The following is a 17,651-nucleotide window of genomic DNA, read 5'->3' on the forward strand; positions in this document are numbered from 1 at the left end:
ACAAAAACAAAGTTTCCAGTAGTGGTTGAGAATGTTTTGAGGCTGGGAATTCCTTGTGTGTGTGTGTGTGTGTGCTTTAAAGATAGATAGGACATTAGGGAATGTACATTAGGGAAAATAAGAATAAGAGCTTGGTGGTGCAACCCACCGCCCCGTTTCAAAGGGGGCGCTGAGAGCATCCATCCATCCATCCTTTCTCTCGTTCCGCCTCGGCGCGTTTCAAAAGAGAAGCGATATCTGGAAAACTCCGCAAGGTTATCCGTAATACTATGTCGTCGAAGAGGCCTGACACTAAGCGAAAGCCGTTTACGCAGTCATTTGTTGCGAACGGAGTGAATTCTACAAAAGCAACGCCAAATTCAGTACGAAGCCGGCGACCGCGACAGCCGCCACGTTTTATGTAAACTACTTAAACTACGCAAAGACGGTAACGGCAAATTTGAGAAATAACCTGCGTACGCTAAATGTTATAGGTCATTTAGCGCCCTGCGCATGCGCATTTCTATCCCGCTATTCCGCTAAGCGCGTTATTACGCTAAACACGCTGTACTAAAACTGTGTAGAGAAGCTGAGCCTGAGACAGGGTTGTGAGATATCATCTCGTGCAACTAAGACCATTATTGATGCGAAAGAATGAAATGGCCCATTGAGCGAAAAAGCCGGCGTCTGTATCGCGTCGGAACGGCACCTAAAATCCCATTCGCTGCGACACCACGTCATGTGCATACCTCGACGGAGCAGAGTGAGCGAAACGGATCACCTGCCGAGCCTGGTGTTGCGTGAGGGGAGAGGACATCGCCGCGACGCCACGTCACCAGCGCGCCTCGACGTAGCAGATACGGCGACGCGACGCCGCGGGGCGAGACGGGTCGTCGTCGGCGAGGAAGTCACGTGACGCGCGTGTGCGGGTGCCACCGTAGCGCTTCCGGAAGCTGGGCGCGCAGTCCGTATCTCTTTCCGTCGCCCACCGACTGGGCTTGGCTGGTGCGCGGGTCCGCCGACATTAGAGGCCACTGCTGCTTCCGCGGTCTCTCGTCGCGCAGGGCGCCGGCGGCACGCGGCGTCCTTGATTTGTCAGCTATGTCTCCCAAACGACTCCCGTCTGCAGCCAACGTACTAACGTTGAAACTACAAAAAAATAAACAAATAACCTGCAACAATTTAATTGCAAAGCTAACGTTGTGTAAAATATTGCGAGAACGTTGAGCAGCGTAATGCGAAGCAACCAGTAGGACTTGTGCACACATCATTATTAAGTCGGGCAGATTTTACTTTTCTTCGTCGCTGGCCTCAGCATGTACTGCTTGCGTAAGGTATGTCAAGTGCCAACTTTGCAACGTTTCACTACTTCTGAGAAAGAAAAATTTTAAAAGGGAAGTTTGCCGAAAAGTTTGACACTGTCTCTTTTTCTTTCTTCAAATTCTGCGACTCCAAAAGCAATATTCCCGTATACTTTCATTTTTAAAATGATGGTTATTAGGCGAGCAAAGTAGCTGAAAGATAGACCTAGCTGCACGCGATGACGACAAAAAACACGTTATTACTAACGTCGGAACTTTAGCGTTGCACTTGGGCCTTACTTACGCAAGACGCTTTCATAAAACTGTCGGGAACTAAAACTAGAGAGTTGGCAAGATGAGCTCAGTGTGCTTGTCATATTTTCGGGCGTTTCTGTTCTGGCACGTATCTTATGATTGATCGGCTTACTTTATAACGAATATATCTGGCGCATAACCCCTGCTATCATGTTTACATAATACGGTTATGCAGGGCAGAGTAGCATGTCGAATAATAAATAAATAAATATTTATCGCAAATACAGCAGCAATGATACATAGGAGAACATGCAGAAGTAGGTCACAAGTTTACAAACCGCAGGTGGAGCCTTCTAATCATCCCAGTAAAAAAAGAAAAATCATAGTGAACAAATAAAGACTAAAATCTAGATTTTAGAATTTACAAAAACAGCATCACAAATTTCAGTGGGTAGCATAAAAATTATCATGAAACACATGCAGCAAACAAAGTTAATGTAACGTAGCTTTTAATTGTTAAATAAAAACAATTTCATCTTTCGCTTAAATGCATGAGTGGGTATTATTTCTTTAAATTATTGTGTAATTGTATTTCATAATGTAATTAAAGAAAAAGATTGATGTTCATTTCATTATTGGTATGTGCTTTTGGCAGTAGAAGGTTATTGTCAGGGCTGTGCCCTTTACACGCGAAACAAGGGCGATTTTTTTAATTGCCGCAAGGGTAAGCTTAAGGTGCTTATAATTTACGTTTTAGCAGGTTCTTTTAACCTGCATTTCTTTGCAAATTTGCAAATATTCTCCGGCAGGAAGCATTATTTTTCCGCAAGGAGACCAGTTACTGGGTCCACCCAGTTGGAATAATGAAGAAATTTTTTCCAAGAGAATTTGTGGTCAACTTATTAAATGTGTTTGGCGTTTAGACTGCCGGCAAATTTGTTATCAAAATTTATTTTAAAGAAGGGTTCATGTTCTAGGCATGTCTCACCGCTACTGCACCACTAGAGCGATGCTCTTCTTTCTCTCTAAATTTATAGCTAGCCCTGCCTAAGAATATCGACCGCAAGTTTGCCTTGCACTGGGACCTTACAAACCAAAGCATCCGCGCAACGTATGTGACAACAGGTGCAGCCCACCGCCACCGTGCATGGATCGGGCCTGAACCCTTGCGGCACTGCTGATATTTTTCACACCTGTCTGATTTGCTAGTTTGTCTCTTAAAGGGCAACAATATTAGGTTACACGGTGTCACATTGTATCTAGGTCACGCTACCTCTGGACTTTCCACGTTAGCAAACCAGACCAGTGGGGCAACAGCAGCGCAGCCCCAATGCCTGATGCCCATTTCAACCACAATAGAGGTGGTGGAAGGGGGGGGGGGGGACGGGTCGAGAAACTGTTTTGGCAGAGACGGTGTACAGTACTCCGTTTGTTTGTTTCATTACTGTTATCACGTAGTCACAATAGATGAGACGACGTTTTTCTTTTTACAGTGTAAGCTTGTCTAATACCTCAGTCTTTCAGTTCGGAACAATCTCCTTGACGCATCAAAGCCTATATTAAGCTTGCCTATACAGTCTCCATCTGTCTCCGTAAGTAAAAAAAAAAGAAGAAGCTTTTAGATTTAAAAGAAGTTCGGGTATTTTATTTGACTGATAAATTTTATTATTATAACACCTCTTGATTTCCTTGCGCCGTGTGACGCTGTGGCTTGCTCGCGCTTCTAAATTATTCTCGTGCTCTATCGAAGACTTCACAAATGAGGTTAAATAAGTGGGAACAAATGAAGTTGTAAAGCCCACGCAGCCATTGCTCCTTGCGTTTTTCGACTCGTCGATGGACTCCACATAAACAGTTGCACTTGGGTGGCTTGAGCTTACATCCTTGCGATATGCGACGCGTCATGAAGCATTGCTCCCTGACCGGTGGGCTTCCGTGCAGGCCACTGTACTTCCCTCGGAGCGGCCGGCGTATCATGGAAGGCTTGTACAGTATGCTGGAAAGAGAAGGTAAGATTCGTTTGTGGCGCATTGCCTGGAGAGATTACTGCTTGGGGTGAGGAAAGTTGAGTAATGTGTAGAGCACTAATTAACTGTCTCTCAAAGAAGACACCTGGAACTAATCGGTGGGCACCTCACTCAAGGCACGGTAAAGCTTTTGCGATGTACAAGTCAACTTGAGCGTGGTCTTGACAAGACTAAGAAACAAGAAGGAGAATATAATAAAAGCTACAAGGATTTCAACTTCGCCCTTATATAAGAGCGTTTCCAGGTTTTGGTGAGAACTCGTTGAGCCTGAGAAAGAATTCGGCTTGGCACATGGCCCAGCGCGAGTTCTTGATTGCTCTTGAAATACTCCTAGAAAGCATGACAGTTCAATGTAGCTGCTTGTCTACGCTCAGAAATTATTTCGAAGAAGACTTCTGCTTAGTCGGTGATGTTAAGTAGATATACTGACAGCGTTGGCTGTCAGAGGGCGTGTCTGTTCTTAAATTCACTGTAATGTAAAGCATGGAGCAATAATAACGCAGACCACCTAATGTTGTGCTCTATTCCACCTGACTGATTGAACGCTATATTTCCGGGAGAAAGGCAAGGCGAGTGATTACTGTAAAGAATGAAAGCTTCCGTACACGTGACGATGCCGGACCAATGTGGCGCTCTCCTTCATCCCTTCATGACCTTTTATAAAGGCTAGAAAACGTCGCAGGAAGATGTCTGCTTTCTTTTTGTTTTTACTCCCTTCTGCGTAGAAGAGAGGGCATAGAAAAATTATTTTCCAGCAAATATTAGTTCACGAATGCTCTTCTTCCTTTTTATTTAATAACTTTTCTTTCATATATTTGGCTGCAACGTAAAAGTCTGTTTTCGTGATTCCTTCGGGCCTGCAAACTACTGCCTGGAGCAAACATCCGTCTGTGTCTATTTTCTTGTCGGCATTACGAAACTCGCTGAACTTTATACGTGAATCCAAAAAGAAAAAAAAAAGCGAAAGGAATTAGTGTCTCTGCGTTCGAAAGAAACGCCCACCGTTCCCGTCTTCATGCGCCCGCATCAAAGAACACTACGGTGTTTCTTGGCTAGGAACTACCGGGGGTATTGCGATCAGCGTCAGGATATATTGCTTGTTTGTCGTCGGAAACATCTCGTGACGTGCCAAGATGGGAGTGGTGGAATGGGGTGGCGAGAGCGAACGTTGCGCTGGTCGGCGCTTCCGCTGCATTCGGATGTGCTCGTTTACGTTTCGCCCATTCCTTCCCTTCGCAGCTTCCTTCTTCGGGCCTCATAACGAGGTGGTCAAGACCTCGACCTGGGATTACACCACCACCGACGGCTACTTGTCTTTGCGCGGCTGCCTCAAGGAGCAGTTCCGGAACGCTGCCATGCCGCACCTGGTGCCCGGTTTGACGAGCGTACGCCGTGTATTTCTCCTTGTATGCGCGGCTCGCATTGAACGTGCTCTGGACACGTGCGCAAACGCGGCGCACACCTGCCCCCTCAACATACCTGCCTACTTTCCCAGTTACTTGCTCTATTCCACGCGAACTCGCGCAGATAGGCTAGCTTGGCGCCAGTGGGTCATTCTGGAGAAGGTCTCGCGTGCCTTCAAGTTTAAGGCACCTATACGACGACTGTGCGTAGGGCCACTCCCGTGGCGCCTTCCGCGCAGCCCTGCGTGACGAATTACGCCTCCCATCCATCTGAGCTCTCTTTTGAGGGCGCACCAAATTGGTGAGCACCCGAGCATTGCGAGCGTTAGCGCCGAAGGCGCAAGCATTGAACTAGCCACCTCGCTTGGAATCGAGGTTTATGCGCACAAGTATGTTGTGACGCACGGCACAGAGGAAGACGCACGGCACACAGGCAGTGCATGAACGAAAATGGAGTGAAGAGCAAGTTACTCAGCCGGCCTGTGTTTCTAGTATATTATTTTGTAATTACCTCCCAATTTCTCTTAAACAATTGTCTTCGGCATACCTATCTTTGAAAAGGAAGCAGTCTATTTTTTTAAATATAGGTGATCATTTTTTCACATGTAACAACTTATTGTATATTTTTTCTCTTCACGCGCAGTATATGTAAACTAGATTCTTAGTTGTGCTACGTTACTTTCTATACTAAAAAAGTTAGTGGAATTCTGTAATATTTCTTGTTCATATCTTTTATTTCAGTGTACAACAGGCTACGTTATTCTGTATTATCCGTGGTGCTTAATGATGTTATTTATTTTCTGTACTATTTCATAAGACATCCATTTACAGCCTTGTCCTCTGGGGCTATTTTTTTCATTTATGTGTTACAATTTAGTAACTCAATGGACCACAAACACACACACGCACACACACACACGCACACACTCTCTCTCGGGCGGCTGCTGCGTATGGCGCGGCAGCGCGGGCGCCATCTTGAAAGCGATCTGCGATGGGGACAGTGTAGGCGTCTAGGCGCACCGAGGGCCGATAGCTTCGCGTGCGTTGTGTTCTCGCCGCTTAGTTCGCGTTGAAGCCAGACGTAAATTTGCTCGCTCCTGCTGCCGCGTTTCCTCACTCCAGCGATTTTTCTAGTTAGATGAAGATTACTCAACTTGTGTGCCGTTTTTCTGCCATGGCTTTCTGATGACGAAGGGGTCGCACAATGAGCCAAATGATTCTCTCGCATTAAACAGTGATAAATGAGGCCATAGCTTCCAACCGTCAATCTTCCGTTGTTCATACAGGTACTAAATGGCGCGCAACTTCCCTTCGGTGCAGCCGCTTTAGAACTGTTGGGCCAGTTGTGCTGTTGAGTGCAATGAGGGCGGGAAGAAATGACGTGTACAGGACATACGCTCAGTTACAAATAAAGTTTAATGAATAGTTTTAATGATTAGGAAAATTCCTTCCCGCTAAACGCAATGAAGGGTATGCCAACGCATGCACTGAACTTCCCAGAAAGCGTGCAAAAAACTTTCAAAAGATTTCTGTATTGTTTGACGGCAGAATTAATCAAGATTGTCCTCTTTTCGAACAATGCTGTGCAAACATCTTTTCCAGTGGTTAACAAGATTGCCAGGGTTATTCAAGAGCGAATGAGAATATTTGGGCCCTCTTTCAGCCTTTGGTTCAGGCATCTTTACAGTCTGGCAGACATATTATACGTAGCGAATGAAAACCACTAATTGGATTTGTTAGAATATTGGATTCATGGTTACGAAAATTCAGCGCAGAACACAATGGACAAAGTAGTTCTTCTGTCGTACACTCCCTTCTTTGTTTCTTGTGTCTTGCGCTGAATTTTCGTACCCACGAATACTGAGTCTCGTTGATACCATCTTCACGGGAGTGAGGAAATAAAACGTATCATCGTAAAGCCGTATTAACCAAATCAAGCTTCAAAAAAGTATGAAAATAGGCGTAATCGGCAATAAACTCAATAGCAAAGGTCCGTGTGGACTCAAGTGATACTGCTCCGCATAACACGTTATAACACGACTGCGGTCGGCGCACCGCCAGTCGGTGTACCGACCGCAGTGCCTCAGTATCTCCGGCGGCACGCCGTGTGCGTTTTCCCTCCAGCGTGCCTAGGGCTTAACACGTTGTTCGTGGTTCGTTGGAATGTTATTTAAACTAGAGCACTGGAATATGAAGCTAGGAGCTTTAAAAATACCAGTAACAGCCCACGTCGTCGGTCGTATTATCCAATTTCAGGTGAAAACGCGATCGCAATAACCGTATGAAAATACATTGCTCCTATGGGACGCTGGCCGCGAAAAGAACAAGAAACGTATTATCCCCCGAAAACATATTATACAGATTCGTATCAACGAGATTCCGCTGTATATGTCATAAGATAGGACAGCTTTTTAGTGTATATATATATGGCAAAACCACAATCTTGCTTAACTCTGCTCTCAAACAAAATAGAAAAAAATTGAAGCTTTTGCGTGGTTTCTTCTAACTTTGGGGACCTATAATGTAAAACTATTCCAATATGTTTCTATTCCAATCTTTTGACATAAAATTTGCGCAACCGCCGACGTAAGCATCGGGCGGTCATCCGCAGGGTTGTCTGAACAAACCAATCAAATGGTCCCCTCGTTCATAGGAGGTCACTTTTGTTCACTTTAAAAACGAATAACATTGCCTTCACTGAGCGGCTTGTCTTATCTAATTGGCTAACAAGAGGCGAGGAGCATACTCAAGTAGAGAGGGAATTGATGGGGCCGAGTCAGTGCACTGAAAATCGATAACCCGATGCAGAGAGTGGTACCGGCGTCTGGGATTGGTCCACTTTCCCTTACTAGCTTGCGGTGGCTTGTCGAAAATCGCGGCAGCATGCAACGGATGTTTAAAATTGCAGCTAAGACGGATCCTTGTCAAAGAAGAGTTGGCAGAGCGAGGTCGTAAACGTGCCGAAAGTGCTCGAAAACGTTAGCGGGCCATGCAGAAAGTTTTATTGTACGCAAATAAACCCATGCTCTCCGGCAGGTGCGAGTAGTGAGTGCCGGGGCGATCGGCGGCAGCCATCTTTTTTCTTTTCGGAACGGGGCAGCGCGCGGCTATTCAGAAAAAAATTCAGTTTTGTTCGGCGTATTATTGCATCTTTCACGCGTACATGTCACTTTCACGCGGTAAGCTTTTGCGGTTTTGTGACGTCGCGCAACAGGCAGGTGAAGTAGGTGCAGCCAGAAAATTGCAGAGGGCTAACGGCGAAAAGACGTCGAATCAGAAATACCTATTTTTCTTTCGTTCCGTCAAATCATGCATAATCAGTGTGTACACGTCATATGAGAGGGGGAGCCATCGCGGTTTTCGTGACGTCGCGTGATAGACAGGTGAAGTTGGGGTGGTTAAAAAAGTTCTTGAGTAATAGCGGAGGGCTGATTGCAGAAATGGAATAGAAAAGTTGGGAATAGTTTTACGTTATAGCGCCCTTGGTTTGTGAATTAGTACGCTATTAGTTGCTTTGGCGGTGTGTAAGAAACCGCCAAAGCAACTGTGTGTAACTCGCAAGATGCATGATTGCAGGGTATTTTAGGCCTCTGTCTTGCTTATCACGATTTAGTTTACTTTTTCGTAAAATAAATCGTTTCGTAAATAAATCGGTATCATGTATAATCTATGACCAGTGCCTGTGGTCGCCCCCCCCCCCCCCACCAATGTAATACCCTCGTAATGAGGGCCGTTGGAGGTATTATTGAATGAATGAATGAATGAATGAATAAATAAATAAATAAATAAATAAATAAATAAATAAATAAATAAATAAATAAATAAATAAATAAATACAAACATATTGAATTATTAAAAGACCGAGGAAGTTATTTATTTATTTATTGATTGATTGATTTATTTATTCAGAACTGTAGGCCTATTCAGGCCTGTACAGGAGAGGGCGCACCAGGTACAAGGACTCCATGTTAACGAAGAACAAAGAAAAAAGCATGGTACATTGTAAGCATAGACGACAACAATAAAGCAATAAATGGACTATTCATTCAGCTAAAATAAGTCTGCAGTACTAGAAGGTTATGCATTGTGTGAAAGCGATAATACGAAGAGAGACAAAGGGAAAGAAGAAAGGAGAAAAAGGTAAATTTGTTTGACAGAAAAGCGTGCAGATAACATAACAAAGCGAATGAAACGCTATCGCATGACGGGTATATGGTAGACATCCGCATGGAAGCTGTTACTGTACACACACGTCCATCAGTTCGATCCAGCTCGGTGGCCGGATGGCTCTGGCGTTGAGCTGCTGAGCACGAGGTTCCAGGGCCGATTCGCGGCCGCAGACGAGTGAGTGCCGATGAAGCCGGAATGCAAAAAAAAAAAGCGCTCGGTTGCTTGGGTTCACGTTAGAGCGCCAGCGAGTGGTCAAAGTTAACCCGGCTATAAGGCGTCCCTCAGAATTCGCTCACTGCACATGAGAACACAACAAACAAACACAAGCAAACAAGCAAGCACGCAAGCAAGTGAGCAAGCAAACAAGCAAAAACAACATTGTGATGAAGTGAAAAAAAATATTAAAACTAAAGAATCACAAAGACATAACGGGACCGAAATAGACATGCGATATTACCAGAGAAACAAAGGCGAGCCCTGAATTAAGGAACCAATTAAAAAAAGAGCGCCCGCACTAAGATGCAGTGCTGAGAAACGCTTTCAATGTACTCTGATGTGAAATAAAATCATAATCTTAGATTGTGAAATCTGAATATATTATTATCGCAATATTCCCGGTTAGCACGTTCTGTACTATACATTCATAAAGAGAGAGGGCGGACTTTTTGAGTTTTACAGTTTGTGCAAATAAAGGTGCGACGAGCGGAAAAAAAAGAAACGTGTTTCGTGTATTTAGATCTGCTATGGCGAGAGAACGCTTTAAGTCCGCGGACTCGTTCGAGAGATGACTAAGAGGGCGAAAGGAAGCGAGAAGCTTCATTTTGTAGAGATTCTACTGGCTTTATTAGATTAGTATGATAAGCGTTCAATATTATTGGTTTGTATTCTAAAACTGAACCTGTAACCCTTTATGCAGAAATGCAACTTAAGTTGAAGCCCATGCTTGACTTGATCCGAGTGACGCCTATCGGGAACGCGCCGAAGGAAACGCAGTGAGCATCTTTGGGCACGTTAACGCCAGGCGTCATCTAAATCAAGTCAAGCATGTGCTTCGACTTAAGTTGCATTTCTGCATACGGGGGTTAAAGTTACGTGCGCTGCTGAGCTTGAGTACGCGGGTTCGATAGCTGCCTCATCGGAGGGATTTCGATGGAGGTGTAATTGGGTGCGCGTCAAGCAACCCTAGGTAGCCAAAATTATTCCCTACTTCCACTACGACGTGCCTCATAGTCAGATAATAGGGGTGGCATGTAAAGCCACAGATATAATTCTTTAAAGTGGTATGCGCGAGAAGCTTTGTCATCAAACTTGGTCGTAAACCAGCTTGGTTTGAGGAAATCGACATTTTTTTTTGTACTACTTTGTTAGTGACGTAGCCACGAAGACGCCAGCTTAGATCTAGAGTTAAGGTGGTGCCTAATTTTTTAAAAATTTTTCCTCTTGATAATCTGGTGTATTCTTTACAGTGTGTTTGCTGGTGTGCACTAGGTGGCCAGAAACAGTGTAATTTTAGTATGTTAACGGTAACTTGGATTTGTTGTATCCCACAGCAGGTAATAGTCCTGTTTGAGTCGGTATGCAGAATGTTTACATAGTATGAAGATTCTAGGCAACGTTAATGGACACAACCACCGGTGAAGAGATGAATAGTATATACATAGTGTCAGTATTAGTACAACAACGGTTCTAAAGCAGATGCTTGTGGCAATCATGGTTTAACAAAAAGAAATGTTATATGCGCGATTGTCAATTAGGGGTGGCAAAACTAATGAGTGCTGATAAAATATGACAGAAGCTTTTCAGTTCAGGAATTCATGCTAGAACCTCACCAAAATGAACGAATTCTCTGCATTAATCGTTTGTAGGGGACGCGAGCGAAGGACTTTGCCTTCGAGAAATCGATAAAAATTGCACGTGGAGAAAAGTAGGAAAATAGTTGTGTGTGTTGATTCACGTATATCGGTGTAACAATTTCGAATTAATACCTCATAGAATTATTTCAACTCATGTTGGCTATTTAATAATAAGTTATGCACGTTTAGGTGATCCATAATGTGTGTGAAGATAATGCGTTCTATAAATTTTCTGCACACTAGAGTAAGTGGAACTCTATGATAGTTGCATTACATGTGCGCATTTGCAATCATCAATAATTAAAGCAGTGCCGACTGTTGGAATGTTAGTGCGAGTCAATAAGACGACACATGAGAAGTTAGTTTTAGCCACTTCGTGGTAATAGCATCTGGCCCAGGGTTAAAGTTCATGGGAAGCCGATTTCTAGCACCGCAGTTACGTCATGTGCTAATTGGAAGTACGCCAGCATATACTATGTGTGCAACCACACGTGTGATGCCTCGTCTTTATCGTGCTGCGCTTTCTCGCTTTTTCTTTGTTCGCTGCCCCTTGGTTACGTATGTAGATGCGCTGTCCTGGAACAGAAGCACACTGCGCTCTTGTATTGTTTGTTACCCCACGCGCCGAGAACCCGCCGCGGTGGCTTAGTGGCTGTGGTGTTGCGCTGCTAAACACGAGGTCGCGAGATCACATCGGGGCTGCGGCGGCCGCATTATGATGGGGCTGAAATGCAAGAACGCCCGTGTCCAGTGCATTGGGGGAACGTTGAAGATCCCCTTGTTGTCAGAATTATACCCGAGTCCCCCACTACGGCGGGCTTCGTAATCAGATCGTAGTTTTGGCACGTAAAACCGCAGAATCCAGTACTTCCCCAAGCGCCGAAAATCAAGCCTCTCAGAAGAAAGTCCTGGCGCTTTTCGCTACACTTGCGTCTTTCCTTGGTCGTCTTTTCACTTTTGCCGTCATTTCTAGAACTTCTTGCTGGGGCTTGCTCATCACTTGTTTCTCCCTCTCAGTTGCTTCCGCCGTTTGTGCTGATTTCTGCTTGAACTTCAAGCATTCTTCCTCCAACAGTTGCTGAACCGGGCCGTCAGCGATTTCAACGACCAGTCGGTCGTGCAGCATTTCCTCAAGAGGCAGCTGCGTTTCTCGAAACCGCAGATTTTGGCCAACTTCCGTAAAGCAGTCACGTAGCTGGCCACAGGTTCTGAATCTCGCTGGCCTCTATTCGAGAAGACCTACTTCGACTACAGTTCTGATGGCTTCGGATTGACGTGTTTCTTCACGGCACATAGGTATTGACTTGCAACACTACTCCAAGTTCGGTGGTCGATGAGGCTTGTCGACGGTTTCTTCCCCACTTCAGCTCATCAACGCTCTCCTGTTTCTGGCGACTTCCTTAAGCTGGTTCGCTGCGTAGCATGACTCGGTACGCTTAACGTATTCCTCCCACGAAGAACTTCCGCTCAAGTTGAACTCGCCGATGCAACTGCCGAAGGATACGCTGCTGGTAGCGTCCGGTAACAAGAACGCGACCGTGCCTCGTCGTAACTTTTTGTAACTGATTCGGTCACAGTACCAGCTTGTGCGAGAAGGCGCTTATTTGATGAAATAAGGTATAATAAATAGATATAAATAAGAAATTCATATACAGTGGTGCCAGAATTTAGCGGCGCGGGTCATGACGTCTTAAATGCGAAGGAATACATATCACTCGCATGCGCTTATACGCGTATATACGCATATATATGCCTTATCATATAGTTATATGTATACGTGTGAGTGAGCGACGCTCATCGGTGTATCGTGATGGTTGTTGGTCGGCGCCGGTGATCAGGCGGAGGACTTCAGTATGAGGATATCAGAGGCTTGACACGCACTTCACACCTTCTTATTTCCTAAAATTGAAATTCCTCTTTTTCAGTGTCTTCATATCAACGAGAATGGAAACGAATATCGTCGAGGGGGTGCTGCACACAAATTGCAGACCCCGCAAGTGTGAATGCTTTACACACTGATAAACGCCGCTCGCGCACGTGGACTGCACACGAGTATGCAGATAACAAAAGCGCGAACGGGATGCTACTGCATTAGTGGCAGTGAGAAGTACTCGTGATACTTGTGACGGTTGCTTATGCCTAGGCATCGGTGCCTGTACCAAAAACCGCTGTTGGCATTTGGGTCGGGGCCGATAATAATGTCTTATTTTGAACCATCGGGCACAACACAATGGCATATGGTTTTCAGTAGCCAACTATAGCCCAAAGCATCGCCCAAACATCAGCCCTAATTAAGGTTCGTACACTCAGCCTAAGCCATCTAGATGAAATGGAAAAGTGTCATCTACGCGACTGTAGCACGAAGCTGCACAAAATTCTCCTTTTCAGGACAGATTTCCCTACGCTTTTTTGTTTCATGAACCTTCCTCCATTTTGTGGGCTTCCGAAGAACTGATTTGCCATAATACGCAATATTGACTTCGAACGAAAACTTAGCGCACTAGTAGTAATATTTTGTTGTGGAGCAAGAGATACGAGCATGTGAATGCTCATTTAGTCCCCGGCATTTCGGGAACATATGCAATTAAATTACTTCTACGCAATGAATCGGGCCTTTATCGCGCATGCAGCTCTTCAGAGTAGACGTGCTGTTTTTAGATGCGTCGTAACTGTCGTATCTTGTCCTTAAGTGCACCACCGCTTTTTCTGCACAGTGTTAACTGGGTTATCTCCTTTGAGAAAGCACAATCCTTTATATGTTGCGAGCTTTGTGAACTCTGTCAGTAGGCCTGTTTACATCCACCTCTACACATGCCCCAGGGCAACGCCAGCACTTAAAGGACACTAATAAGCATATTTACCAACTGAACCTATTATAAGTAGTAAAGATGCAGTATAGCTCCTCTCAAACGAGAATTTGCTCCTGATGGATTTGTACACAAGCGCAACATTTACGACCCTGCATTTTATATCTTTATTTTGTTGCGATTTTCGCTGATAATTTTCTTTGATCTTAGGCCGTGCCGTGACTGGATACCACTGCTGCATGAGTGGCGGCGCCCTCATTACATTTCTCTCAGTGTAGGGTGCCTTCGGTGGACGCTGTGTTCTTGGCGGGCCTGGCCGCTGTTTAGTCGCGTGTGACCAGTCTTTGAAGCTTATGCAGTTCTGCTAATTAAATGGGTTGGAGCGATCGCGACATGAGGCGAAAAATGGAAAGCTGACAGGTGGGACTGACGCCAGTGCTTCTATACCGGCTTCTGCATGTGATGTTCTTACCGATGCAGAGTAATAAATTGCCGGCAGTTCCGAACCTGCGGATCGTTAAACTTTAAGCTTGGAGTCAAGAAATTCCCACTTCTCTCTTCTAGCTGGCGGGCTCTGCAGGAACACGACCTTCCGCCGGGCTTCACGTTTGCGCTTAATGTTGAAAGCAAAACGTCCCGTTTAGGATTACCTTGTTTCTTCTTTTTCTTGTTTTTTTTTGACGATATGCACGAGATTACAGTCGTGTATCGATGGCGAGGCGAACAAGGATTCAACGACACTGACGACATGTCGCTTCGCAGTGGAAACTACTGCGTTCGGTGTCGGAGTTTCTGATGCCACACCATGATGCACTTCGGAAGCGTTGTGGTGCAGCATGCCCTCTGAACAGAACGACGTGTTGCCACTTGCGCAAACAGCCACCATAGAGACAGGCGCCCGCCGAAAATGCATACACGCCACGCGACTAGAAGCGCCAGAAGACGTCTTTGAAACTCGCATATGTCAGCACAGCGCCAAGTGCTGGTTTGAAAAATAGGCCGTGCGGTGCAAAGGCTTCAAAGTACAGTGCACTAGATGGCATGGTAGAGGGCTCACTGGCATATCCTTCCAATGCTATCCACTGACGCGGCCCTTGTCGCCTGCCCGTGAGCCCGCTAGAGGCGCTACAGCAGCTTCTTCCTGGCGTGAGATGTGGCGATTGGACGTGCTTTTCAGGGTTGAGTGGCGGCGACGAAATCATGTTTTTTGTGCACACTTTGAGCTTGCTTTTCTTTTTGATTTGCTGATTTCTTTTGCCTTTCAATAATAATTGGGTAGTTTTCATGTTTTTTTGTCTCTCTCATTTTTCGTGTGCGCGGGTGTGTTTTGTGTACATTTTGTTTTGCAGGATAGTCAGAGCATCCTTTCGCGCCACGTGCTTCAACAGCTGCAACCGGGTGCGACGTTAAGCCTTTATAGCCTTTAAATAATGGCTTGCAAGTGGCAAGACTAATAGCTATTAGGGGTTTTACTTTGTGTGCTTTGTATCGGGAATATTGTTTTGGTAGGAAAGTGAGAGCGTGGCCGCGTGGTTGAACACGTGCGAAAACGTGTCATACCTTAAGTCTGTGCGACATTGATTGCTTTTAAAACATTGCTGAGAATTAATTTGCGACATTTCAAGGATTTAGATCCTGTGCGTACCGGTTTTTTGCTAAAAGGCACGTGCATCCTCTGCTTTATTATAGTGTTATAGTACTATAGTGTTCGCATTAGAAAAAGCCGTGCAATACATGGCAAGAAAGCCGGGAAAGCGTGCAGTGTGCAGGGGGTCCCTCAAGGCAGATGAGGGAACGGATGAGAATGGAGAGGGAATCGAGTCAATCGGCACACACTATGATGTCGTTGCTAGCCTGAAGAAAATGGAGGCTTTCCAAAAAGAGCTTGTCAAACAGGTTGAAGAGCTCAAAAATGAGTTAAGTAGGGAGCGTGATGTACGGAAGTAGTGAACGAAAGAGTTCAAGCAGCCGAGGAAAAGCTGAACAGGCCCGCCATTGTGAACGACAATGGTTGTGACAATGGAACGCAGTCCCCCGACGTGACAGGACAGGGAGTGTCAGCAAAGCACGTGGTATGCGTGCAACGTGGGGAGGAGGTAGCTGGAAAGAGCGGCACCTACCTTGAGGCCGCCACACAAAAAACAGGAGCGCAGGGGTCAGTGCCCCTTGTCGAGTCCGAATCACGCGGAAAAGGACAAAGTGAAGCAGTTAGAGGTAGGGAGAGAGTGAACTGGTGAGTATCGCCGGTGACTCAAACCTGGCTAGGTGCTCAGAAGCAATTGTGGAGAGGGTGAAAGGCTATAGAAGAGTGGCGGTAGGGACATTTCCACGGCGGGCGCTGGGTTCTGTCATGGAGCGAGCAAACGCAAAGCTCGCGGAAAATGCCCACGTGCTCAACCTTGTCATAGTAGCAGGTGGGCTAAATTACGTCTTAAATAGGAAAGGGACAGAACTAGCCCAGCGCTTGGCGAAGGGGATGGACGACTTGCGCCAACTATCCCCTCAAGTGCAGATTGTGGTGTGTACGATGCCGGAGGTTCCTGTACGTGACAGTCACGTACAAAGAGCCGTAGTGGATGCTAATGAGGCGATTGGAAAATGAGCCGAGAGAAAGGTTTCGAGGTTGTCGAAGTAAACAAGGAGGTGAGAAGGTGTGGTGGTTTTGAACGAGACGGGATCCACTTCAATTACAGGCTTGCACGAGAAGTCGGCTGGCGACTTGCTGGTCGCGCTGTTGTTTCTTTATGGGGCCTACGGGCGCTCCGGAGGCCAGAGTAAGTAGCAATGAAGAAAATCACCTTAGGGAACCTCAGAATAGCATCGCCGTCAATAACAGCAAAAAGGAGGAACGCAAGAAGGGGAGCTCCCCATGCAATGGGCTACATAAACATGCAGGGTGGCAGAAGAAAGGAAAAGTGGGCAGACATTGAGGAGCAGTTAAATAGAGAGTAAATAGGGGTGTATGCGGTTAATGAAACGAACTTTAGAGACTCGGAAGAGCCGCCAGTGAATGAGAATTATGTTTGAAAGGGATGCAACAGAACTAAGTCGAAAAGAAAGGAAGGGGGAGTCGGAATGCTCATCCATCAGGGAGCCAAAGGGAAAAGTGTAAATTCAAAATGTTAACAGCATCTTTGGTTATCAGGTGCAATGAGTGGGAAAGAAACTTGGCTGGGCGTTACGTATTTGTGGACCGGAAATAATTCCACAGAGAAGAATAAAGAGTTAGTGGAATGCATAAGTGCTGATGTTAAGGGTTTCTGGAATGATGCCGAAATTATCCTATAAGGGGACATGAATGCCCACATGCAGGATTTAGATGGTTATACCGACAACAACGGGACGTCAATGCTAGACCTTTGTGAGCAACAAAACCTCGTTATCGTGAATACGGTGCCTAAGTGTGAAGGGCAGATCACGTGGGAAGTGGGAAACCGGCAATCGACCATTGATTACTGTCTGATGACAGAAAGAATTCATGATAAGTTGAGAGAAATGATCATTGGCGAGGAAAGGTATAGCAGTATAGGGAGTGACCATAAACGCATCATTCTGAAAATGGGACATGTAGTTGGGAAAGAGAGCAAGGAGAGCAAAATGGCCAGTCCATATTTGAACGCTGAACAAATAACAAATATAGTCACTAGAATCGAGGAAGAACTTTGCAAATGCTTATGCGCTGTAAGTGACGATTTATACCATGGAATACCAACTAGCCCGTACTCAAACCTTGCTTCTGTATAATTCACTCAGTAACCGAAATAAGGCCAAGCCGATTCACTCGAACTCAAAATCAACAGCCGTCATGCGTAGGAGCGCTTCTAATCTTATTCTCAGGGAAAAAAAAGAGACAGAG

The 17,651-nt window shown here is 45.5% G+C and overlaps 1 protein-coding gene across 1 annotated transcript in view; it reads left to right on the forward strand.

The window, feature by feature from the left end:
- Nucleotides 1-17,651, forward strand: part of LOC135901678 (mucin-22-like) — a 96,542-nt gene that overhangs the window by 45,982 nt on the left and 32,909 nt on the right. Inside the window, exons 18-19 of the mRNA XM_065431522.1 lie at nucleotides 3,477-3,544; nucleotides 4,802-4,947. Of these exons, the coding sequence (XP_065287594.1) occupies nucleotides 3,477-3,544; nucleotides 4,802-4,947 (214 nt within the window). The remainder of the gene's footprint in view (nucleotides 1-3,476; nucleotides 3,545-4,801; nucleotides 4,948-17,651) is intronic.

Source organism: Dermacentor albipictus, chromosome 1 (genome assembly GCF_038994185.2).
Source record: "Dermacentor albipictus isolate Rhodes 1998 colony chromosome 1, USDA_Dalb.pri_finalv2, whole genome shotgun sequence".
Classification (NCBI taxonomy): Eukaryota; Metazoa; Arthropoda; class Arachnida; order Ixodida; family Ixodidae; genus Dermacentor; species Dermacentor albipictus.